Source organism: Platichthys flesus, chromosome 14 (assembly GCF_949316205.1).
Source record: "Platichthys flesus chromosome 14, fPlaFle2.1, whole genome shotgun sequence".
Classification (NCBI taxonomy): Eukaryota; Metazoa; Chordata; class Actinopteri; order Pleuronectiformes; family Pleuronectidae; genus Platichthys; species Platichthys flesus.
This window is the reverse complement of record NC_084958.1, coordinates 18384887-18410971: the sequence shown is the minus strand read 5'-3', so window position 1 is coordinate 18410971 and position 26085 is coordinate 18384887. Positions and strand designations below refer to the sequence as shown.

Genomic DNA, 26085 nt, shown 5'->3' with positions numbered 1-26085 from the left:
AAGAAAGTGTGACTCAGCTCAAAGAATCAAATACAAACATGTTCAACATTATGAACCTTGAATGATTCACAAATGCTAAAACCGTCTGAATCCGGAGGAGGAAAAAGAAACCTGATGGAAAACTTTGAGTAAAACTTTTATTTTTTCTGTACAAAAATCATATTAGTTACCATTCTCAGTATTTTCATTATTATCTCTCCACTAGTTCAAGTCCCCACCTTTTTTAGGAGCGATCACATATTAGGTTGTTGTGAGCGATGCACAGAAAAGAAATAATAACAACAAAAAAGAAAAAAGGAACTGTTCACATCTTTGTCCAATTCTTTGAGCTTCCTTGCTGCATGACATCATCTCAAATCTCTCATCACACAGTGGAAGTACCTCTAAACACTTTAAATTCCCAATCTCTATAAAGCTCTGAGGCCCCGTGTGGAGCCGAGCGTGTGCAAGGTGTTTCGTCTGCTTCCATTTGTTTCTCGTTCCAGAAGTGATCCATCACGTTCACCGCCGGGGGAATAAGAGTTCGGGGGAAAATACCAGAGGATCAAAATGGAGTAACATATTTTCTTGGTAAACCTGGCTGGATGTTGTTTGTTTTGCATAGTTGCTTTCACAAATTAAGCTGAATTGGGTTTGGATGCAAGTTTCCCTCCGGCAGACACAGAACCTGACGTGTGAAGAGTTGGTTGGATTTCACCAAACAGGAGGAAACACAACATCTGCATTTCTGCGCAACACAACAACATGAAGTTAACACATCTAACAGTCCCCTCGTCCGTCGATCACCGACTCATCTACTGCATCATTAAACTGTGTAGACGTGTGCGACGTGACGACAACTGGGTTAGAGTCTGTTTACAGAGTTTTGCAAGGAAAAGAAAAAAAATCTCTACCGACTTCCATTTCACAGCTGAAGTGTCCATTTCAAAACATTTATAAAATGCTAAACTTTTTTTTTTTTGCATCTGTGAAACATCATAAAAACATCTTAATGATTTGAATTCCCTCGGGTTTGAATGACAAATGTAGAAACATAATAAACAGACGTGATTCTCTGCTCAAGTGTTAAAAAGAATCTTTCAAATCACTTTCATCTTCTCATTCATCTGTCTGATAACACCTGCTGAAACACACACTGCCTGCACATCCTGCGTGAACATCTGATCTCAGTACATTCTCACATCCATCTCTCCCCCCCCCCATTGACTTCAGCTCACCGCCCTCTAACGACGCTTTACAGTCACAGCACATCTACACACAACTCAACCACAGCTGCTGGCCACTTAAAACCAACACACTCATCGACCAACCAACCACACTCGTGTTCGTACATACAAAAAGATCTCGACTCCAATATCGAAGCATCGTGTTCCTCAAATAAAACAAAAATAAAAAGGGGGAGAATTGGAGCAGATGAAGGAAATCTATCATTTATAAAAAGTAAAAAACTAACTGTGCATCTGCAAGTAGATTTGAAATCAGGAGACAATCCCTCTCTGTTGGATCACAGTGTTGTGGCCGGTCCATGTGGATTACTCTGATTAGCAGGGTTCCCAGAGCTTAACGTACCAGCACCAATCTGCACACTTGGACACCTCCTCAAATATTTGGTCCCCGGGATCACAAGGGACAAACCGCTACTTCAGAAAATGCATTATTCTTTTCTTGCATTTGCACGTGAGCCAGTGTGGTTGTGGACTAGTTTTTTTAAAAATCTCTTTCTCTGCAGCTTCAGCCAAGCGTCCGCAGCCTTGTGGAACTCTTCTGTTGTCCGGTGTGTCGAGTCTCTGCGATGCTCTTCTCTGCAGCGACAGAGACGTTGTCCTGATAACAGACTAGAGGTTGTCCCCCGGCTGGTACAGTGGCTCTGTGGCTGTGAAGTAGTCTTCCAGGAAGGACTGGATGTACTCGAATGTGGGTCTCTCATCCGGCTCCTTCTTCCAGCAGTGCCTCATCAACTCATGCAGAGACTCGGGGCAGCCCTGGGGGCAGGGCATGCGGTACCCTCTCTCTACCTGCTCAAGCACCTCTCGATTCACCATACCTGGGAAAAAGAACAAGAAACAGGATGTCAATGGACAGCAGGGATTTTGGAAGTTAACAAAATTAAACTTTGATAAAAAAACTTGCCCCACAAATCATCCTGGGCTATTTGAGTGAAACTAAGGAAATAGATTTAGCTGGTGAACAAATTTAATTTGGAAGCAACCCAGTATGCAGCTGCGGGCATCAGAAGATGCTGGCTTCCTGCAGCTGACAGTGGGAGAACAAGCCCACGCAACCACTGTGTTAAAGAAAAAAACACTTTGTGGAAGTTGGGTCATTATTTCCTGGAAAATTTGAAGTAAATTTTAAGGTTAAAACCCAGTGATTTGTAGAAATGAGTGTAGTGATCAATCACTTCCTGCCTGTTTGGAATGGGCTGTGTTTTGGTCACTGGTAATGATGGTTGACGTTTTCTATTTGAAACTGTGACCTGCAGTTATTGAGCCGCAGTGTTTAGAGACCTGCTGCTGGACTCAATCCACAGAACCATGGAGCTACAGCTGCTGCACAAAGAGCTGTTCACCGGTTTATAAAAGGTTCAGTGAAGCTCGACTCAGTGCACAGAACCCCGAGCTGGACAATCAGTTGTTGTGACCACAAAGACCAGAGGGCCGTCCCCTGCAATGTTTGGAAATATTGAAGGAATCGTGTGTACGAATCTCACAAAATACTACGCTGCACTTCCTTGGGCCCTTCACAACACACATGCCAAGTGTGAAGCCGATAAGATTAACGGTTCTCAAGATATGAGAACTATATACATACAGACCGAGATTTCTGGAATTAGACTGTCTATCTCAGTGTTCAAATATCAAATAAAACATTACCAGTGTCTAACTATGCAGCTGCAGCATTTTCAAACAAATTCCAAACAGCACATGTCCGGTTCCTTCCTGCCCCACAGTGGTGGATTCCTTCCCAGGACGGGAAGACAGCGATCTGAACCCTGTGACACAGAGACGGCTCCACGGGGAGCTTAACTGTGGCTAAAAGAGGTTATGACACAGAGTCGGTGGTCATGGCCATGGTCGCATCTCCCCCCCCCCTCCCCGCATCTCACTGTGGGAGAGTGGGGATCAGATTATCTCACACTCGCACAGAGGAAAAGCCCGCGGCAGCAACTGCTGAGGCCAGGAAATGGCGGTGTCAGATGCTGAGGGTTGTTAAGGTGATTTATGTCTGAAATCCTCCGCTTGTCATATACGAGAGAGTGTATATAGGTATCTATATATACCTCCAGACCAAAATAGATAGAGATGATGTGTTCCCATGCAGATGCTTGATATACCTGCCTTCTGCTATACCCGGGGAACCAAAATAGAAGTCCCCAAAAATACCGCAGCACGTCAGGACGAGAGCCGCAAATGGCCCCGTGAGTCATAGAAGCATTTTGAGACGGGGTTCGGGGGGTTCATTCCTCAGATCTCTCTGTGGTGGATTCATTAAACTGAACGGTTTGCACTGAGACCGAGGAGGCCAGAGGAGCCAGATGGCCCTCCGCAAGAGATGGTGGTTAAGTCTGCCATATGGCACAGCCTGTAATCAGTGCCAGTCAAACCCTGTCCACACCAGACAGGCTGCAGTGCCGCTCACAACCAGCAGGGGGCAGAAATGAGGCGGCAGGGAAACAGGGAGAGTAGGGGGTACTTTCCCATGTAGTGATAAATCATTGGACATCTGTGTTGACTCATATCATCTATAAGCAGTTCTGTTCTATTCCGATCTGCCTCCAAACACTATCAAAGCCTCTGAATCAGATCAGCACGTTGAAGACAAAGTGAGTTATTCCTGTTTCCCATGAGATTTTCTAGCAATGTCTTGAAGATGGTGAAGAACTAAAACAGGAAATTCAACAGAGAAGGTGAAAGTAAACTCGGATCCTCACCTGGGTATGGTACTCTGCCTTTAGTCACCAGTTCAGTCAGTAGTATACCAAACGACCAGCCGTCTGATTTGATGGTGAAGCGGCCATACAGAGCCGCTTCAGGAGCCGTCCACTTGATGGGGAATTTAGCTCCTGGTGCGGAGAGAAGGAGGAGTCAAGGAGTTGGAATAGATCTCAACAACCGCTTTGGTTTATCGTGGATTCATTAGCTGAATATTTTCTTCAATTCATTAAATATAGCATTTTATGGTGTGAATATCTCATCAGATAATTTGCTGCTAATTATTTTTGGCTAGAAATACAATTAAGGCCTTAATTAGACACAGCATGTGATTAAAGGAAAGTGTTGGTGTTGTGGTAAGTGTTGATTACAAAAAGGGATAGAAACTGGTGTTGGGTCTATAAATAATCACCCTGCTGATTGTTAACTGTCATTATTTCACTGTTTGGTCAAGAAAATGTAATTCCTCACAATCACAACTCCAATGTCACATCTTCAGAGAGCAAGACAACCAAGATCTTATATTCAGTTCATGAACACATAAGATATTAAAGATAATCAACAATCTATCTTTTCTTTTAAAACCAGTCTGAGGCTCTAATGACGATAAGACAGGAACTTAAGGTACGTGGTCGGATTTTATGCATTCAGAAAAGAAATGTGATGTCTTCTTGTTCAAATTCTCGAATCTATGTGCAACACAAACAAACACAAACACACACACACACACACACACCTTGTCTGGCTGTGTACTCGTTGTCCTCGATGAGCCGAGCCAGGCCGAAGTCGGCGATCTTACACACCAGGTTGTCAGCCACCAGGATGTTGGCAGCTCTCAGGTCCCTGTGGATGTAGTTCATCCTCTCGATGAAGGCCATGCCGTCTGCGATCTGCCAACAGATTAGACAGAGCCGAGAATCAGACAGAGAATCAGCAGAGAACCAGTTCAGGATGCAAATAAATGAAGCCGTCACTGTAAGCTCATTTATTGGTTTTATAGAGGAAAAAAAATCTCATCTAAACATTTAACTAAAGACTGGTTACAGTGCGTTGTCAATCTAGGAAAGACACTCTTCATTCATGCAGATCTGACCCAGATTTGAATGCAGAGTCCAAACAGTGATATCAGCACATGTGACAAGAAGAACAATTGAACCCGTCTCTCCGACCTCCTCACACTGGCTGTCAACTCCCTCCGAGGCGTCTCAGGGATCAGCCTCATTCTAATTCTCAAACACTTTTCCACTCGGCTGAGTGAGGAGAGGGTGGGGGGGTGGGGGGTCCCGCGGAGCGTGGAGAGGTGAATTAAGAGCAGATCACAGTGGGCGACTGAACCAGTGAGCTTAAGTGGCCTCTGATGAGCAGTGTTTAAGTGCTACAGGCAGTTAAGTGGAGGAGAACGAGGGGAGGCTTGTGCAGGAGGTGAGGGAGAGGAGGGTAGAGATGTCAGGCTGGATATTAAATTAATATGACAGCCAGATGGAGAACAAACAGAAACCCTTACTCACAGGGACTGAACATTTGACTCACACTCACACACACATTCGTCCACATGAAAGTCTCTTTGTTTTGCTGCCGATGCATAATCACCCTTCCCTCCGGCTGAGTGATAACAGCAGCCGGGCCAGGAGCGGGGCACAAGGAGCTGCTGCGTCTCTATTAATATTCAGATGCTGCATTTTGTTCCTACCTGTGAAGCCATGTCCACCAGCTGCGGCAGCTTCAGGTATCCGCCATCGCCCTCCTTCAGGAAGTCCAGCAGGCTACCTGTCAGAGTCAAGAAGACGGCCGTCAAGCAGGGACAGAGCGTCCGTGTGTGTGAGGACAAAATACAAGAATAAACTCAGCAGAGATGAACACATAACAAGATTAAGCAAATCTGAGGTAAAATATAAAAAATGAAATAAATATATGTGATATAGAAGCACAGCACATGAGTTTTACATTGATATATATTGAAACTTCGTTATGTTTGACTGTAGAGCTTTGTTAAATTCACTTTCTCTCCTTCGTATCCATCTCCATCACTTGTTTTCCAATCTTCTTCAAGTGTTTCCCTCTGTGTGTGTGATCCTGTCCTTACCTTTGCCCATGTACTCGGTGACGATGTAGATGGGCTCCTCGGACACCACCGCGTACAGAGGCACCAGCTTGTCGTGTCGGAGCTTCTTCATGATCTGAGCCTCCTGCAGGAAGGCCTCCGGGGACATGGTGCCGGGCTTCAGGGTCTTGATCGCCACCTTGGTGGTGCCGTTCCATGTGCCTGAATAAAAACGAAACAGTCACTCGTGTTAGATGTATACAACAAATAAAGGCACGTCATTTGTTTAGTTAGAGGAGATAGGCACAGGGACATGAGACCCTGCATTGGCCACTATCATCTGTCATGTGCTAGAAACGTCATCAACACGCCCACTCGCTCCCTGGACATCTTCCCTCTGCATTCTCACATTATCAGGACATTTTACCAAGGGAGGGGGGAGCAGGGACATTACTGGAAAAAGTCAGGAGCGACTGACTGCGACATTTGCATTATCACAAACAGCCCGTCCAGAAAATTTCAGGAAAAAGGCCAGAGTTTAGTGCATGTCTGAGAGCAGCTTTTCACTGTGACACTAAAACACTGACTCTTCTAAAAAAAGACATTTTCTTCCTCCTTTTGTAAGTGATTGAAAAAGCCAATCCTAAAATCCACTGCGTTGCCACTGATCTCTGGCAGCGTTCCCATGTGCAACGAGCCACTGGGGAGCGAAGGGACACGACAGTTTAAATAATCAGCCACTTCCTGGTTGAGAGCCACTTACTCACGCCCTGCTTACATACAAAGAGCTGAGCCGGGAGATCTACTGCTTCCGTCATAAGGCTGACCTTCATGAATGAAACATATTGAACTAGCTGCACACACACACATACACACAGACACACACGCTGAAGGACAAAGTGGAGCAATGATTATTGGTAATAATATGAGGCTGACACAGGAGAGCCAAAGCCACAGGCACACATGGTGTATTTAGAAAGCAGAATCACGCATGGGCAGAGGAGGGATTCGCACTGCGCAGAGCAGAAAACCCCATCGTGAACAACACAGGGATTCCTGGGATGGCTCGGTGGAGGCTTGCAGGTCGAGGCTCGCTCCAGGCCAGGCTCAATGAAAGAGTGGGAGATGAAAGAGGAGAGCGGCGTGCGCTGAAAGGCCGCTCGTCTCACACACGGCCCGGGGAAGTGTAGGAGGTGACCTGTGATCGCCAAGATCTCTGTGCGTGTGTGTGTGTGTCTGTGTGTGTGTGCGTGACAAACCAACAGCAATCAGTAATCAGCATTGCATCAGTATGTGGGTCAGTGTGGCAGCAAGGCGAGCTCCGGGCCGAGGTCCCTTCCACTCCATTTCATGAATCAGTCCATGAACACTGCTCACATGCCTTCAATACTTCTGGATTGTTTAACATTCAATTGACATCAGTCATAAATAATGCACAGCAGATACAGTGTGCCTGGATGGAAGCACTAATGGCTGTGTAAGCATATTGTATGTACACGCTCATTGTGTTGTTTTATTTATTCATAAGTTGTTGCTTGTAAGGCAATAAAACTGTCAACTTAACGCATGTGACATTCAGCGTTGACCTTTGAGGGAATTGTATAAATATGATATTAGCTGTGTCCTTCCATCTAATTTTAATCCAACCTTCTTCTAATGGAGTGTAAGTGGCTTCACAGAAATCATGCAGCGAGCCAGTTAACAGGCCTAAGTGGTACGTGTATTCCACATTCCCAAATGTAAACTGCACTGAGTCGTCCAGTCAGTGGATGAGAGCACAAGTGGTCTTCACGAAAATAAAATTCCTCCACAGCCATAATAATAGTCAAAGAGTTTACGAGAAGTGTTTTGTTTTTGGTCAGATTCATTCAAAGACCACATTACAAGACTGTATGCATAGCAGATGTGAGTCTGTGTGTTTGTGAAACACGCGATACACTGTGTGGTGGAGTCCGGCATCGGCCTCTTACCCATCCAGACCTCTCCGAAGCAGCCCTGTCCCAGTTTGACCTCCAGTCGGAGGGAGTCTCGAGGGATTTCCCAGGCGTCCTTGGCCAGTCCCTGAGTCTGAGGCTTCACTGTCGGGCACACGGTCGTGAGTCTGTAGCACAGACCGTCCGAATGTTCTGAGAGGAACAGACACAAAGGGCAAAAACAAGAAGGTAAGGTTTGGAGCTGGTCAGTGATCAGGTGTTAAGTGCATCCTAACAGTCAAACCACAGTGAAAGGACTTCAGACATGATGAATTCAATATTACACTTATAACTGTAGTGGAGCTGCCAAGCCCCAATGCTTTTACTGTCATTCCTCACAGAATAAGCATTTCATTCTTTTTTATGTTCCCCTATAGACCTGATATGATTTCCTGGTTATTTCACCATAACGTTGTGAACCGCGTTGAACCCGATTTCATTATTAAACAAACAAAAGAGATCAAATGTGCTGTTTCTGGTGCAGAAGCCTTTTTCAGATACAGAGACCTCAGCTGAGAGCGACAGCAGAGCTTCTCGTGAAATGTCCCCGTTTGCTTCTGCACAGGGAGGGAAAATGAAAAGCCAGTTTGTTATATTCAACCGCTCCCCAGGTGACATCCATTCTTCTCAGCTCCTGCTCACGTCTGCTGGACTTCAGAGGCCACACTTCCAGGGACATGAGGCAGCGCAGAGCTCGGTTCTAATGAGCCTCGCAGTCAGGGAGTCAACGACATGAATTATGTGGAGACGAGCAGGGCAGGGTCAACAATGCAAGACCAGGAATTGTTGAAAGAGTCTCATAACAAAAGTCCTACTGTTTATTGGAATCTGCTTCTCCGAGTTGAACTGTTATTCTTGCAACGATAAACAGTCTTTGCTCCATCCAGACACTTTCTTGTGAAAGACCTCTGGGGGACTTTTGAGGACAGCGGCCTGCTTAATAGTATCGTGCAGCGGTTTATCCTAAAACATGTTTTGAAGTTACGTCTCTTTTTAGCTTAGGGCTACATCCATACATCTACGATTTTGATCTCTGTTCAAATGAAAGGTTTGGCTCCGTATTGGTCCCCATCCACACTAACGCCTGAAGATGCACATCTCGTCAACACTCATACACACCGAGCACGCGAATGGCAACGTAAACAGACAAGGAACTGTCACAGATTGCTCAAATAATCTCCTACGCAGCTGTATAACCGTAAAATGCAGAATTTAACTGCCACAAGGCTGCAACAAGGTCAGTAACGCTTGTCATGATCCATGTAGAGCTCTACACTGGGAGCCGAGGCTGATGCAGGCTGAAGGGGTCACGTCACAGGAGTGTGATGATTCAGCGAATGTCCTGAATGAAAAGACCCAATCAGCAAGAGGTTGTGAGTTTCTGTGAAATGGTTTCCAAACACTTCCCTTTTCGATCAACCCAGACTAAAAGGCTTCCGTGGAGTTTCCATACTTCTTCATTTTAATTGGCACTAACACTCTGCAGTAGTGTGGATGCCAAGCAGATTGAAAGCAGAGTTAATAGGTTTTAAATGAAAATAAAGTTGTGAGGATGTAGCCTCACATGATGTTGCTTTTTGGGGGATTTGCCCCACACAGTGAAGATATTCAATGCAACAGATGAACAGAAGAAAAAGCTTCAGCAAAACGATCCTCTAAAACCTTTCCCAGCAGCTGATCTGCAGCTGAATAATACAGCTTTCCTCTGCCAACACTGAGTCTGTTGACTGAAATATCAAATTAAACAAGAGCAGGAAACACAGACAAAAAGACAACAAACCCTAAACTATCTAAATTACATCTTTGACCTGAATCACACTGCAGGTTAAAAAAACACGAGTTCGAAAGGACAAATAACCAACCTGCTCCTGGAGCCGGAGCATCTGTCTCCGGTGTAAACAACACTTTGCCTAAATGCTACCTACTGTACCTGCACGAGAGTGAGATGTGTGTGTGTGTGTGTGGATATTGTGGACGAGCTGCATACCTGTGTAATGTTTCACCAGCTTCTGCAGCATGTCAAACTGGGCCCGGGTGGTGATGTAATAGCCACCGTTGTCCAACTTGCGGATCTTGTAGTGTTTCACGTTGTCTCCCTTCATCTCATCCCAGTCCCGGATTGACAGAGAGTAGGCACCTGCAAAATACACAGACGCTCTGAATTACAATACAAACACATGTAACTTGACGTCTAACCAACATTAAGTACCCGTCATTACTCTCCTTTGATCGTGAAGCACTTTGGCTCAGATCCTGTTGTTTTTAATGTGCTATATAAATAAATCGGACTGTGCCATGTTAAGTCATTGGGGTATATCTTGCCCAATTACCCAAGACACTTTGGCATCGACCTCAGGAAATGTGCGATCACATTCGACTTTTCCAAACCAGTTAAGTAGCAGCTTGGCAGCAAGCAGCCACTATAACAACAAGTGAAGCAGTGCACTACTTTTCAATGTGATCAGGTTACCTTCATATCTACATACAATCTGCACAGGAGACGCAGTTTAGGCGGAGTTACTGATAAGCTCTCAATCGCACACTGACAAAAATACAACTGGCATAATTGTGTTGTATTGAAACTGCAGCATTATAATCACAGTCCTGCTCGAAACAGAAAGAATTCTCTCACCTTTAGTCGTCTCACTCTCTCGGGCCAGGAAAGTGCCCCGCTGGTTCCCTGGAATCAACAACAAGCGCTCAGCGTCTTTGCGGCCCATTTTACCAAAGTACCACCTGTCAAGAAGAGACAAAGTCCCGCGGTCAGTCCCAGGAGGAGTCCTCAGTTTGATGCACGCTGTACGAGCAGGAGGACTTTCTCATTCAAGTCAGGGAAAACACAAGTGTTGGTGATATGTGTGTGGATCAATACAGTTTTATCCTTTCTCTGAAATCGTGGCATTTAATTGGCAAACTTAAACAACACAAATTAAACATAGTTGATATAACCTGATGTTAAACTTCAAGGTATTTCATGTTCTCGGAGCTGGAAATCCCATTCAGTGTAGTTTTAATATATAATTTAAACCATGCGAATGTCATCAAAGCTGATTACTAAGTTTGCTCCAGGCAGAAACTCTTTCTATTACATATGATAAATCCATAAAAACCTTCATCAGCGTGATGAATAAATGAATAAAACATCAGGGCTGCCGTCCTTTAAAGAGAGAGAGCTCACTTTCTATTTAAAGGAAACTCTACCGACCCTGAGACGTTTGAAAAGAGCAGAGTCTCAGCTCACAGGCATATTTTGTTTGTCAGACTGATTTTTGTCACTTTTTGGGACTAAAGGCAAAGTTTACTGGATCTTTTTAATAGTTTGTATTAGAAAAAAATGCCAACAGCCACTTATAAACCACTGTCTTAAAGCTGCACATTCCCTTAATGTTTCTGTTGCACCGGTTCAACAGCAATGGGAACGCTACCGGCTCTCACTGTTAATACAGGGCTCCATTGTCTTTACACTCCCTCCCGTGTGTGTGTGTGTGTGTGTGATGGGTTAGTCACAATGTGTGACTGCCAAGCTGCATAATGTGTGTTACTCAGAGAAGACCTGACTGAGCAGGGTGAGAAACAGGAATGGATAGAGACGAGAAAATAAAAGAGAATAATTGAAGTGTTAAAGAGAAGGACACAGACGTGGAGGTAGAATCATGACGTTGAGCTCTTACTCTTCAGCCTGTATGGAGTCGGCTGGAGCCACGTAGTTACTGGGGATGTAACCTTTCTGTCCGGTGTTGATGGAGCGAGCCTCCCACCAGTCGCCCTCCCTGGAGAGAGCAGTCAGGCACAAAAGCATGAATGAAAAATGAACCTGCTCTTAAAGCTAAAAGAAGATTGATGGTACACACATATACAAAGATAAATAAAGAACAAGGTCATATTACGCGTCATTCAACCACGTCAGGTATCTGAGTCATCGTGTTGGGGGAGGAGTTCATCTGCCAATTCAATTAATCCACAAAATGCATCAATAATCAGACGTCCCTCGACTGACGCGATACTATATATTACATTATTAACCTGTGGATGCTGATGAACAGAGCCTCTCTAAGTTTAGCTTTTGGTGGAATTAAGTTTTTTTCTCAAGGTTGTTTCTTTCATTTTGGGTTGACGTTATACATGTTTAAGTTTAAAGCTTTCTGTGCGTTTATTGTTAAATTAGTTATTTGATGCTTGAAACGTCATGATGGACAGATGAGACAGTCCCACGATCAGCTGAGCGTGCATTTTGGCAGGACCGAGAGTGCAGAATGGCTCTCAATTATTTCCAAAGAGCAAGATGGTGACACTTGATCTGGAATAATTTCGCTTTATTATTGTACAAAGGGAGAAAACTGATAGTGTTGTACATCTGTATTTACCATCTATGGTTTGAACCTAATCTTATTGCTTTTTATGGAAACTATTAATATAATTAGTCAAGACATGGTAATTGAATGTATTAAATGTGGTAAATGCTTCTGGATGACGGCCACAGACGGACTTTAAATTATGTGAAAATCTGATTTCTTTCCTGGTGCCTTTTACAGCAAATGTGTGAGTTTAAATATGAAGGAGGAGAAACAGAAAAATCTGTCCTGCTCTCCACCTCTTCTCTGAGAGCAGACAGCAGATTCATGGCTGTGAAGGCAACATGAACACAGACAGTGGTATAAGTCTGCATATGATGGATGAGGAGAATAGAATGTGGAGCACCTGGAGCTAAGCCCATTTTCACACCTGTGCACACCTGGGAAATGAATTCAGTCATTCGGCTGTACGGACGGAACGAGAAGAGAAAAACTAATATTCATAATCTGCTGTGGTTCTCTTTTAGATTGTGAGAGCATAACTACAACACAACAGACGTCGCATGACAAACAACAGCATTGTATAAATTTAAATTGCATAAATAAATTCTTCTCATTATTCCCTTAAAAGAGGGAAACTGAAGAAGATGATCGATGGAGTAAAATATTCTGATGACCTTTTTCAGATGTTTTTTAAATATATATTCTATTTGTTTTGCTAAATGCTGCAGCAGCCACATACGTTTGTGGCGGGGGAAAAAGCGAAGGGGACTAAACAGATGGCCCATTAGAGGAATCCATTAACCCAGACAGATTTCAGCCTTAATATGAGACCTGGATACAATGAGGGATTTAACTAACACACACGTGGCCACTGCACAAATGCAAGCAGGGACAGACACACACACATACACACGCGCACACACCCGCATGGTCACTGCTCAAATGCAAGCATGTACACGCGCACACACACACGTGGTCACTGCACAAATGCAAGCATGTACACACACGCACGCACACACACACACACACGTCGGATCAGCTGGAGTCTGTGCTCACGTGTTGTTGATGATCTGGAAGCGATCCCCTTTTTTAAAAGACAGATCATCGGACGTCCTCGCCTCGTAGTCGTACAGGGCTACGAAAAAGGTTACACCACCTGGGATCAAGAGAACCTGAGCGTTAGAGGTGAACATGTACGACAACTAGTTATTCACACAGTGCCTCAAATAGCTGCTTCCTTTAATATAGCCCTTGATTGACTCATTTGTACTATACCGCTTTATTTTTATATTTAACACTTGATTCAATTTCTCAAAGAATCTTAGCTTATTTGACACTCGATAATGAAACTGTTATTCTAATATAACTCCATCTGTGTCACAGAGTACAACTGTGTCCCACTTCCTCAAGTCCGTGAATCAAACGGATGATTTCATCTTTGGTTTATAATGAAAGGAGTTGGTGAGCGGAGGGACCACACGGCTGATATGTTTATCTCGGGGAGGAAATTGAACGGGTGAGATTAGATGCACAGCAGCTCCTCAGGCCAGATTATCCTACTTTAAGGAGCGGGACAGGGACTGAGTGCATGTGTGCGTGTGTGCGTGAGTGTGTGTGTGTGTGTGTGTGTTGCACTTTGAGAGGAAGCTTCATTCTTCAGTGTTGTGTACGTTTACTGCATAATTCACCCATCCAATCTAAGATGCATTAACCACCCAGAATAGCAGGAGATTACGTTCGATGTCACCGAGCATCATTTCCATCCCCGACAAAGCCTTAATCAAAAAGTCTAACCGAGTCAAAGTCTTGCTGGGAATAAAAACTTTTAACTGAAGACATTGAATTCAGAGCATGCGATTGTTTCCTTTGGCTCAGGAGGGGCCACGCCTGCTGCACTGCTTCCCATATTACTGACTTATTTTGGGTTTCTGTTCAGCCTTGATGTTTCGGCCGACTTGTTTCAAATGTTTAATTTGCATAACATCTGCTGCTCGTAACATACTGTGCATAGCAAACGTTCAGCCGGGTTTTTTATCCGAAGTTGTACACTGATGTTCGCATAATGATGACACGGAAAAGTTTGAAAAGGGGAAAGGAAAATAACATTCGATTTCAGAAAGAACATTCAGTTGAGGAAATGTATCTTCTTCCTTTTGGGTTCTATGACAAAGCAGAATATTGGGCTTCAGTCTTGTTCTCTGTAGGGATTAGGAACCCAATGTTTTATGAAATCATTTGAATGATAACATGATAATAACTAACTCAATCATGTCTAGTAACTTTTTAAGCCAGATTCTCCCATGTTCCACCCTGAAACCTTAAATCCTCTCATCAGACTGACCTGGGATGACGCCTGGGAAGGGGCTGCTCACGGCCACCGAGGTGAAGGAGGAGGAGGCGCCACCGAAGGGCGTCATGACCGAGGAGGCCCCGCCAAAGGGTGTGAGGGAGGCGGCGTGACTGTTGTAGCTGTTGTTGTGCTGATTCATGGCAGGAGAGTGACCCATCAGGGTGGGGTCGGGCCCGTAGTGGCCCAGGTGGGAGTTTACTGGCGTTGCATTTGAGTTATCGGGTCGGTACTTCAGGGCCGGGCCCTTGTCCTCTTTACTCCTCACGCAACCCATCGTCAAGCCTGCAAGAGAGAAGAGGGAAAAGTTCGATTAACTTCAACTGTTTGCTTGCATTTATATTGATAATGTCATGAGAAGCAGCGTCACACACGATTCCTGCTGCTAAAAGCTGCGTTTCTACCGCGGGAACTAGGAACATTTGTAGGAACTGTGTGTGTTTCCACCAGGGACCAGGGTCTAAATTAAGAATGCACCTTGTGACTACTGCTGGTCTCTTTCCCATTGTTGACTCAATAATCCCATTTTCTAAGCTGTAATTAACCATCAACAGCAGCAAACTTTAAATCTCCACCATGTTGTTGTAATGTTGCATGGTTTTCATAGCGTCATCATTACCGCTGCCAGGTGGACTGGAGTGGAAATGCTTGTTGTAGCGCTTGGTTGTTCACATGACAGCAGTCCGTGGGAACCTTTCATTCCTTGAAAAAGTTCCTTGGTTTAAAAGTTCCAAAGACTTTTGATAAAAAGGTGCATTGGAATATGTTTTAAACCATCTGCAAGAATAACTGTCACTCCTTGGTTAACATAATAATTTTTAACTACTCTAACATGGACCGGAATGAGTCTGGACACTTCATAAATCAGTGACAGCTAACAATGCCAGATTATGTGTTTTGTCACGAGGGTGAGAAAGTGAGACATATTTGTGATATTCTTCACACTAGCCTGAAGCTCTTTGGAGGGTCTCAGCATTACTACCACCGAGAAAAAACAAAGACTGAAGGCCAACGAGTGACCTCACAAGACTTCACAAGTTCCAACAAAAGCTCAACAAGCTGAGGTAGAGACTAGATCGTATTACAGCCCAGGGCCATTTCTACCCTGAGATCATTCCATCACAGCTTTCAGGGGTCTTTAGAGTTGGTGCCCCTCCCCTCCTGAGCTAACTGATATGTGAAGACCTGTGAGAGTGTGAGTTCGCTATTCTTCAAAGACAACCATCAAAATTCGTCATGCGACACAAAAGATAAAACAAATTCTTCCTCAGTATTTGGTTGGTCTCCGTTGGTGTTTGTCCGTTGTGATTTATTATGTAAACAAGCATTAGGTCAAGTAGTGATGACAAATAATACCTGTTTTTTTGGGGCTTAACTCCAGTAATCTGAACTCCCAGATCTCCGCTCTTATAAACCATAAAAAGAAACATTTGACCTCTGCTATATCACCACATCACAACAGAGCAGAGGTCAACATAACCCCGACCGTCAGCTTTGACCTCCTCCTGTCCCACGTGTCAACTACTGCCTGCTTCCAAATGTCCTAAACCCTGAGTGCCTGACCCTGAAGCTGATGCTACTGCAAACTAACGACCGACCTGAGAGAAAACACGATGAAAGAGGGAAAGTGTAGTTTAAAGAGCGGAAGAATGTTTGGAATCCTCTGCGGTGACCTGGAAGCAAAAAGCTCCAGACTGGAGGTAACTGGTCCTGTTGAGACCAGCCGACCTGAGAGCCCTGAGATCATTCCATCACAGCTTTCAGGGGTCTTTAGAGTTGGTGCCCCTCCCCTCCTGAGCTAACTGATATGTGAAGACCTGTGAGAGTGTGAGTTCGCTATTCTTCAAAGACAACCATCAAAATTCGTCATGCGACACAAAAGATAAAACAAATTCTTCCTCAGTATTTGGTTGGTCTCCGTTGGTGTTTGTCTCAGATTTGGAAAGATCATGTGAGTGAGTTGTTTGCTCACGTCTTCCCAGGGAACAAATACTGTACATCAGATAATGCATCAGTATGTTTGTACGTGTGCGTCTTATCATGAGAATAAAGCATCATCTACAGTCTGCTCCATCAACAGGACACATGGAAACAAGCTTCCCCCCGATGAAGACTCGACTCCAGGACCTATCCCCGGTCAATGATACACGTTCTGACTTGTGTAGTAACATGTTACAGCAAAGCTTCAAATATCTGTCACGGACAGACTGGAGGAAAGACCTCCGCCACGGAGGTGTTATAAGTCTGATTAATCCTGTTCAATATGCAATTTCTACAAGAAATCACATTAAATCAAGTATAGGGGACATTAGGTTATAAATATAGAGATTACATCTTCATGTATAAAAAAATATAGGCATAAAAATATAGGCATAAACTACAAATTTATTGAGTAACAAAATAAGTCTGGCAGTGAGAGTGATGAGGCTCAAACACAGGATTAATAGCTCAAACAAGGGATTATATTCCTGCACGCTATAGTAGTGAACACAGATGACTCCATGCACTCATTCAGAGAGGACTGCTCTCTACACACTACATACTCTATTGTTTTATTTAGTGAAAATAGACTAGAATAGACTCCTCATGCCATTGTTTCAGTATTGATTATAAGATATTTATGCAGGAAGCATGTGGAAGTTATGAGTTTGGGTTCATGACAACACTTGCACTGATTGGCAGAAAAATCCTTATGTGAGCTTGTTCTTCAGAGGATTTAATATAGAAGATCATTTATTTATTCATGTATGTATTCGAGTCCTTTGCTGCAGGTTTAAGTGTCTTTTTCCTACTGTTGTACAATGAAATCCTGCCGTGTTGGTGTGAGGATAGTTCTTCTTCCGTGACTCTTCCACAAGTGAAATGTGATTGTGGAAAACAAATAATCCAAAGAGGTGAAAAGCTGAATACAGATTGTTTCTTAGCTCTGCGGATTAATGGCGGTCTTAATTTGGCAGCACTTTCATCCATCAAACTAATAAACTCTGGTCAAGGAAACCATTCATTAAGTCTCTGCTGGCCTTGACTCACGAAGGGCAGAGCTACAAACTAAAGCTAATGAGGCTCAGCGATCGATCTATGGATCTGCTGGTTTCAGATGGATGGTGCATCGACCTCCTCACATGAACAAACAGTATCGACTGACAGTTAAAGCTGAAGCAGCGGAAATGTCGACAGTGAGATGAATGATGGAGGGAACAGGATGAATGGAGGAGGAATTATTATGAGGCTGAACAGCAGCGGGGGGGGGGGGGGGGGGGTCTGAGAGGTAAAGTGACGCTGCACAAGTCAAGAGAGAAAAATGAAGAGTCATCTCAGCTCAATTTAAAATGTTTTCCCTCTAAGGATGAACAACATCATCCATCTGCTGGAGCTGAGTCCAGCATTGTGAACAACAACCAATTACAGCATGTGTGGTTCTGCAAGACAACTGCTCAGAGCCATGGAGTAGGTGTAAAATGACAATAATACAGTTGAATACAATTTCTAAAGCAGGTGTTTGTGTGTCAGTGAAGTCTGAAACACACATTTGCATTTGAATGATGAGTGAACATGCACAATTGCCTAATGCAGATGTCAACACGTGTGTCAGGAAACATAGAGACACAAGAGATTTAGAGTTAACTACTGGGTTACCACAACATACACTGCACTATTTTGAAAGTGTGTCACCTTTCTAACAGAGACAACCACACACCCTTGTTCAAGTGGCTCAGGTACAATTATGAGATTTTGGACAGGGCCAATGATTTATCATGTAAACAAGCATTAGTTCAAGTAGTGATGACAAATAATACCTGTTTTTTTGGGCTTAACTCCACTAATCTGAACTCCCAGATCTCCGCTCTTATAAACTAAGCCATAAAAAGAAACATTTGACCTCTGCTATATCACAACATCACAACAGAGTCCACTGACAACAGAGCAGAGGTCAACATAACCCCGACCGTCACCTTTGACCTCCTCCTGTCCCACGTGTCAACTACTGCCTGCTTCCAAATGTCCTAAACCCTGAGTGCCTGACCCTGAAGCTGATGCTAGTGCAAACTAACGACCGACCTGAGAGAAAACACGATGAAAGAGGGAAAGTGTAGTTTAAAGAGCGGAAGAATGTTTGGAATCCTCTGCGGTGTCCTGGAAGCAAAAGCTCCAGACTGGAGGTAACTGGTCCTGTTGAGACCAGCCGACCTGAGAGCTCTGATCACAAGTGGACATAGTTAAGTACACAGGGGATTTTAAAGTGCGTCCTGAATGTGTCTCCTGTGACCACTTGTGAACAGATCTTACCCCCCCCCACTCCAGTCCAAATGCAAATAATCACATACCTCATACGTTTGTGTCCCCTCAATCCAATTATGTTGTTTTTACCCAGTGTGAATATATAGAGGAGTCTGAATCTCAAGATGTAATTGGGTTCATCCAGACGAGACCAGATCACTCTGAACGGATGTTCATACCAGGTCTGAATTGGGTCTCTGATGAAACCAGATTCATGGTGATTGTCAGCTTCTGTGGCTCCGAATGAGCACAACATTAACTGCTTTAATGTAAAGCCGATCACCGTGATTAACTCCATAGACGGGGAGTCATTCCTTTCCTGCAGATTAAAAACGCTCGTTGAGCTTCCATCAATATTTCTGGATGACTTCATGACTCCTGCAGCGGTTTCCCTTTCTTTAAACGACTCCTCTGATTAATGATCCTCAATTCTGTCATGTAATTACAGGCTGAGAACTATGTTAAAACCTCCCCTCTCTTTAATAATTGGCAACCTTTTCCCGTTTTCTGTATAAAGCACCCAGAGGATTTGCTTGTAAAACGGCCATGAAAAGATCACAAGCCTGAGCGAGCCCACAGGGTTGGCATGTGATCCGGCACGTCAACCTTTCCTCTTTGGCAAAAAAGACAGGACGTGGCCTTCGGGGGAAATCCAGAATGAAACTGAGGATATTGAATTTATAGTAAATGTCACTTATCAATAACTCAATAAAGACAACATGAATACAGAAGGAATAAGAAGGTCTTGTTTTTAATGATAGGTTCACTTTTCTGGCTGCTACAGAGACTTAACAGCTCTTCTTTAGAGAAAGCCAGAGTCCATTGAGAAGAAGAACATTTTGCTGCTGTTCATACTCAGGCCCTGGCGCTCTCTTATTCCCACTCAAAGAGCTACTGGGTTAAAATGTGGCACATAAAGAATCTCAGTAGCTCAATGAAAACATGTCAAATCCAGGACTACAAGAAAAATGATTTCATTATTCCAGAGGCTACAAATAGAGACTTTGGTGTAAATTCGGATAAATAGGCGAACCAAGGAATTTTGAAATAGTCGAGATAGGGTATTAGCCTTGCTGGAGGTATTCACCCTCCTCGCACCCTTCTAGATCTAGATGTAGTGCTAAATAGAGGCTGCTTGGGCTGAACTTTGATAGCACACATGCTACTTAACAGATTGTATAGTTTGCACGAATCTGTCTCTAAAATGTCAAGCTGTGATATTCCATCCCCAAATCACCAACGTATTGATCAGGGTTGTAGTTAACCTCTATTTAGAAAGTGGTCTTAAATACTTTTTGGTTTAAATAACAAAACCTTTTTGATAAGGAATCCACTTCTCAGCTTTGAAAACCACCCAAGTAGAAAACCTCACCTCTGCCCGTTCAGGACCAAGAGAAAGGCTCTTTATTCGGCCCCATCTACCTTTTGTTATGGACAAAGAGAAAGTACCTTGTGGTGCTCCCCCCACAGACTCACAATCCCATACACATGCTAACACTGAGCAGCGCGAATGCTAATAAGGGAACAGACAAGCCATCGTTACAGTGGAGCCGACAACCCCCGGCAATCAATCAAACCAAGTGCTCCAATTCAATATTCAAAACAAGCAGATGCTTCCACACGCGGGGGCAGATTCACAACCACAGCTGGTGTGAGTGGACAGTTTTATCACTGCAGAAAAGTGAATAAAATCATGGCAGTAAACGACAAATTCTACTTCATGGATGACTTTATCCGAAACACATTTGCAGCATACGTTTGAGACCCGAATAGAAAAATCGTCAGGGAATATTTGTGGCCAACACAATGATCTTTTTACAAATTTACAAAACTATTGACGTCTCAAATCGACATCAAAGAAAAACACTTTACAGGCAGATTAGTGAATATTCTCTCACAGATGGTTTTCTAAATTAGGTTATGTCCACACTGAGTTAATCTGGAAGCAGTGTGTCACTCCTTCGGTGGCGCCACATCAACACAGTAAACACAACTCTGAACCCATTGGCGTAAAAACACAAGTTAGTGGAACATTTTTGACAAACTTCACATAACTACAACCCCCAACTCTTATTAAATCCCCTTTGGTCCGAGAGCAACAGTTATATGACCCTGCAAAAGACATAATTACGTTTTAAACCAGCCTGGAAATGGAAAAAAAAGAATCCATACATGCTCCTACACATATTTGTGAATTAGGTTACTCCCTGCCATACTGTACAAGCACACACAAAGAGTGGTATGTTCTCCAAACAAATGCTGGAAGCAGAGCCCATCCAAGGACATGTGACATGCGAGGCTGTGTGACAAACTGCCAGTGCTGCCGTGTCAGATTGAGGAGACACAGGCTGCCGCTTCCCACAGGGTCGAATACAAACAATGCCAGAGAGCAGCAGGAGGGACGCTCCGGCTGTAGCTGGCATGCAGGCGACGTTCAGGGAAGAACAAAAACATCCCAACACCACAAGTTATCAGGCCGAACAGTTGACTCCATTTATACAGAGAGACCAGACTCAGATTATATTTATAACCCAGTTATACAGGAAGGAGCTGACAGTTTTGTCAGGAGAAAGAAACGCAGGGAAATCGGATTAATCCAGATGAAATAGACGATTGGTCAAAAAGTATATCAAGATTTTAAATGAATCATATCAGTCATTAAAGATAATTATCAGCTTAAACGTCACATTATTATTTCTTTCTAGCTTACAGACTAAGTGATGGTTGGGGATATAAACTCTTCTTAATGGGCAGAGAATGTCAAACGTTTAGCAAAACTGAGTATTATACAGTGGTACCACATAAAAAACATTACGTGTTATGCCTCCTCCTTGTACTTGTACAATCCAATACATGTAACTTCTGTTATATTGCTATCGATAAATTTCACATGAGTACAAAACAACAAACAAAAAATAATTTGCTCTGACGTTGTCCATTATTATTTGAGGCTATTTTTATCACGGAAATTCCTGAATTTCCTCAGAGCCGACCTGATAATACAGAACGAATGCCTGCAGTGAAGTCCGTGTGATTTCACATTCAGTAACAGGAAGTGAGCCGCAGCTCTCGTGACCGCTCAGATAAGATGATACGATCTGGGAGAGGCCCTTCGACCTTTGAGCTGCTGCCTTGTGTAATCTGTGAAGCCACTCCAAACAAAACCCAGGCAAACTGCGCTGCTACAGGAAGCAATGGAACTCTGAGTAAAAATTAACAGAGGAACTTGATGAGAGAGACAAGTAACTTCCACACGAATTAGCTTTCATTATTAAAAGCTTTAAAAATAAAAGCCACTCTCCATCTAGTATTCTAGCTGCATATCAGAAATAATCTCTGTCAAGACTGAACTTCAGAAATTATTCCTCATCTGGGGCTAAAACATTAAATCAACTGACACAAAAATAGCCGGCAGCTATTTAACCGGTTCATTAACGCTAAATACAAAAAAATGTCAAATATTCTCTTGTTCCAGCCTCTTGAAATTAAATGACTGGTTGGTTCTCAGCTCCATCTCATAGTAAACTGAATATACTTGAGGTTTTGATGACTGACTTCACATCTATTTCTCTCTATTTTTAGACATTCAATAACCAGACAACTACTAACCAGCCGATGACTCAGTAATGAAAATGTTTGAAAGGTGCAGCCCTACTTCTGTTGTCTCAGCTACACACCCTCATTAACTCAACTCATTGTATTTTTTTTTTTTAAAGGAAAACTTTTTGTCTGGGCGCCTGCTGACGACATTCAGCATCCCAGTGAGGTGTGGTCAGGCCTTTGCACTGTGGCCGCTCCCAGCTGTGATGTAACGTAGTTCCATAGTGTCACAGAGCATCACTGGGGCGAGATAAGAGCACGCTGCTGCAGCTGGTTGACAGGGGGAAACTATCTAAGTATTTGTAATTTACAAAAGTGTGACCCTGTAATTACTATCAGCAATAGTTTTACCCTTTGTTTATTTGTTTCTGAAGCAGTTTTCAGACCTGAACACCATGAAATGTCCGGCCAATTGGTTCTGGACTTTCTCCAGCTGCGGCGTAGCTTCCACGCAGAAGCATGAATTGGGCTTAAGGCACCAAAACAGATTGAGTCACCATTTGGGATGTAAAATGTAAATCTCAATTTACCCCCGTGCAAGTTGATATGATCAAATTGCCTGTTTGGTCCACACAGCAGTCGAATCGAACACTATAATGATGTTGATTTGTTTTTCATTGATCCTTTCAGCTGTACCACAATCAGTCGGGGAGATACGTATCTGACTCAGTGTTTCCTGAGGTTTTTCCATGACTTGTGCAAACACCAGAACATGAAGTCTACAACCATCCCGCCCGTAGTCTGAAACATAAATCCACTGTATAACACCCAGAGCGGAGTTGACAGACTTGCAGCGTAAATCACAGAGAGATGGGACACTACATGGGGCTGTGAACCGTCACTGATGCCTAATACAGTAATTGCCCTGGCACACTCGCTGAGGCGCAGCTCGGCCTTATCTTCAGGGCAGCCTGCCATCTCTGCCAATCACAGTGAGTAGAGGGGGAAGAGGAGGAGGAGGAGAAAGAGGAACTTCCTTCCGCATCCATTCATGCCGTTGGGGCCACCTGCTGTGCCTGTCAAAGGGTCCAGAGCGAGGCTGGGGTGGAATAAAAGCCAATCTTCAAGCTGTAAAAAACAGAGGAGCTCTTCTTGGTCTCTGTGCCCACGTCGCTCACTGTGGATACACGCAAACTGAGAATCGCAATTTCATAGTTTTGTTCCTTTTCCTAACCCGTAAGTGTGTCGCAGTCAGACTTTGACATTCACTCAGCGTCTCATGAGTCTACTGTAACGATAGTGTGAGTCTTTTTCATGCGGAGAGGACTCTGGACGAGAACCCGAGGATCCTTCACGTCTCCAGTTAAGACTCAAGTCGCTGAACCGCAGCCAACACCACCTGTTAGTGCTCCTCACTCCTCTGCCAACAGCCCTCTCCATCCCAGCTGTGTATGTGTGTGTCTGTCTCTGTGTGTGTGAGGGAGACAGGAGTGCCCAGTCCAGTGGGGCTGTACTAACACAGGGATTACCATGGAGCAGGATTACTGTGGCACCAGAGTATATAAGCACACCATCAGACTCGTTCACACAGAAACGCTGAATGTATGAGCATTTACACACACACTGCAACACAACACTACACTACAGTACTACTAAACTACACTGTGTTTTAAAACCCCTGTACACACACACAAAAACTTCAGATTTAGAGCAGCTTGAGAGGAACATGTAGGAAAGCACAGGGAACAGGCTCCCTGGAGTTTGGTCGTTTTGGAAACTGCTGTTATACAATATGTCCAGCAGTAAAGGCCCAGTACAGCTGAGGCCTGCAGCAGCTGATTGTGTGCATGTGTGTGTGTGTGTGTGTGGGGGGGGGGGGGGGGGGGGGGGGGTGGGGGGTCATAGGGTGAGGCCGACAAGAGAATTACAAGTGTATTGGAGTTGTGTGAAAGAAGTTCGAACAAACTTTAAATGAACGTGTAGTACCTACAAAGACAGGGTTGTATGTGATTCCTTGTATTGTTGCTTTCAAGAGTAAAAACCGACCAGAGCTCCAGTCCAGTCTTTCGGTTCAGGGAGTTTTCTTTTTTCCTTATTCTCGTCCCTTCTCCAAAGCAAAGACGCGCACAGATCTGCTCATGGATCAGCCACAGCCACCATCCAGTGGTTGAACCGAACCGAGGAAACTTCTCCTGAACAGCTTGCCCAACTTTCTCCCAAGTGTCACGGCGCAACGAGGCCCAGCTGCCCGCAGTCCCGGGACAAACCCCAGCACTTCTCCCACGCTCCTCTTACCTTGAACGCGACCTCAGCAGCGTCGTTCCTCGGCTACATGCGTCCTCTGGTGCTTTTTACGCACGGGGTTTAGTCTCTTTTTCACAATCCAGAGAAAAGTGAAAACCCTTCCGACACACGCACGGGCACGATCCTTCTCTCTCTAACGTGGAACCTCAGCCTGTCCCATACCGAGTAACTCACTTCTGCAGCCTGAAGTCCTCCTCCACCGCCTGCCGGGATCCTGGATGTTCCTTCCGCAGCAGGACGCAGGTCGCCGGGCCGACAACCAGCGCTTTGTGCGGCGGAGCTCGGAGCGAAGTCCAAACTGTGAGAATATCCAGAAATCGGCGCCTGCCCGCGGGTAGAGGTTTCCCTGAAAGACGCACAACAATAGCCGGACGAGCACCGAGGAGCCAACGAGGCCAAAGGAGGAATCACGGTGCGTTCAGGCACTCCAATGAAACTCGGATTCCCGGCTTTTCAAACTTCAATTACTACAAAAGTTCTTCTTTTCAGTAGTTTTTCTTTCTCTGTTGATAATAATGAAACATCCAAGTCCTTCACGACATCTGGGAAAAGTCTGCTTTATAAACTAAACATTGACAAGCAACTTGTTTTGTTGTTTTAATGGTCCAAATGTACGTCTCTCTTTGCCACTGCATGTTATAAAGTCAAATAATTACAATGCATTGTTACTTTTACTCCTGTATTTCTGATTGATTTCTACTTAACTCAAGTAACTTTCTCACTGAATTTTTTTAAACCGTCGTGCGTTGATTTTGCATTTTGTTTTTAAGCCTTTTACACTTAATGTAAACTACTTTAAATCGTCATGTTGTTCTTTTCATTCCCTCGGTTAATAACATCCCAGTCCCACCATTCACCTCTGACCCAGAGTAAAGTTCTCGACCTACAGTTTGAGAATCAACAAAATTAGGGTTGCAGCTAACTTTGGTTTTCATTGTCCATCTCCCGAGGAAGCTTTCTGAGACTAGTGGTAAAAATCCCAAAGACAATTAACATAGCATCATGTAGATCATTGGCATTATTTCTTAAAAAACATTAAAATAAGTAAGCAATTTAATCGGCTGAGTGATTGGTCCACTCACACTTTCAGCTCTGGTATAAATTTTAAGAAAACCTCGACCTATTGCAACTCTGCTGATGTTTTGAAAAAATGAATTTGCACAAAATATTAAATAAATAAATAGTACATCTTTAACAACACTCTGAGAAGTGAATGACTTAGAAAATTAGAATGTCTTATTTCTAGTTCTGTTGTTTCCTTTTCCTGAAGTCATACCATTATTATTTCCGATAAAACCTGAACGTCACATCATCTCCTATTGAAAGGTTTTCCCCGTGTGCCCAATATGGCCGACATCCCAGTCTGTGATTGCAG

General features: G+C 43.9%; 1 protein-coding gene across 3 annotated transcripts; it reads right to left on the bottom strand.

The window, feature by feature from the left end:
- Positions 1-119: 119 nt before the first annotated feature.
- On the bottom strand, positions 120-25202 carry yes1 (YES proto-oncogene 1, Src family tyrosine kinase). 3 transcript variants are annotated; one of them, XM_062404127.1, is made up of 12 exons: positions 24885-25202; positions 14583-14873; positions 13298-13397; positions 11618-11716; positions 10579-10682; positions 9934-10083; positions 7944-8099; positions 6016-6195; positions 5623-5699; positions 4669-4822; positions 3932-4063; positions 120-2044 (listed from the first exon to the last, which is right to left on the bottom strand). In XM_062404127.1, exons 2-12 carry the CDS (start codon positions 14863-14865, stop codon positions 1836-1838), a joined length of 1644 nt encoding a protein of 547 aa, XP_062260111.1. In that variant the 5' UTR covers positions 14866-14873; positions 24885-25202; the 3' UTR covers positions 120-1835. The 3 variants fall into 3 exon arrangements, with proteins under 3 accessions (XP_062260111.1, XP_062260110.1, XP_062260112.1); XM_062404126.1 differs by having other exon boundaries at positions 24702-25200; XM_062404128.1 differs by lacking the exon at positions 24885-25202 and adding an exon at positions 24397-24683.
- Positions 25203-26085: the final 883 nt, after the last annotated feature.

Bases quoted from the DNA above. Each gene is read 5' to 3' on its own strand.
- yes1 (XM_062404127.1), bottom strand. From the start codon at position 14,865: ATGGGTTGCGTGAGGAGTAAAGAGGACAAGGGCCCGGCCCTGAAGTAC. The intron at 5,700-6,015 runs GTAAGGACAGGA...TGACTCTGACAG, and splicing joins CACCGAGTACATGGGCAAAG to GTAGCCTGCTGGACTTCCTG. The intron at 4,823-5,622 runs GTAGGAACAAAA...ATCTGTTGGCAG, and splicing joins TGGTGGACATGGCTTCACAG to ATCGCAGACGGCATGGCCTT.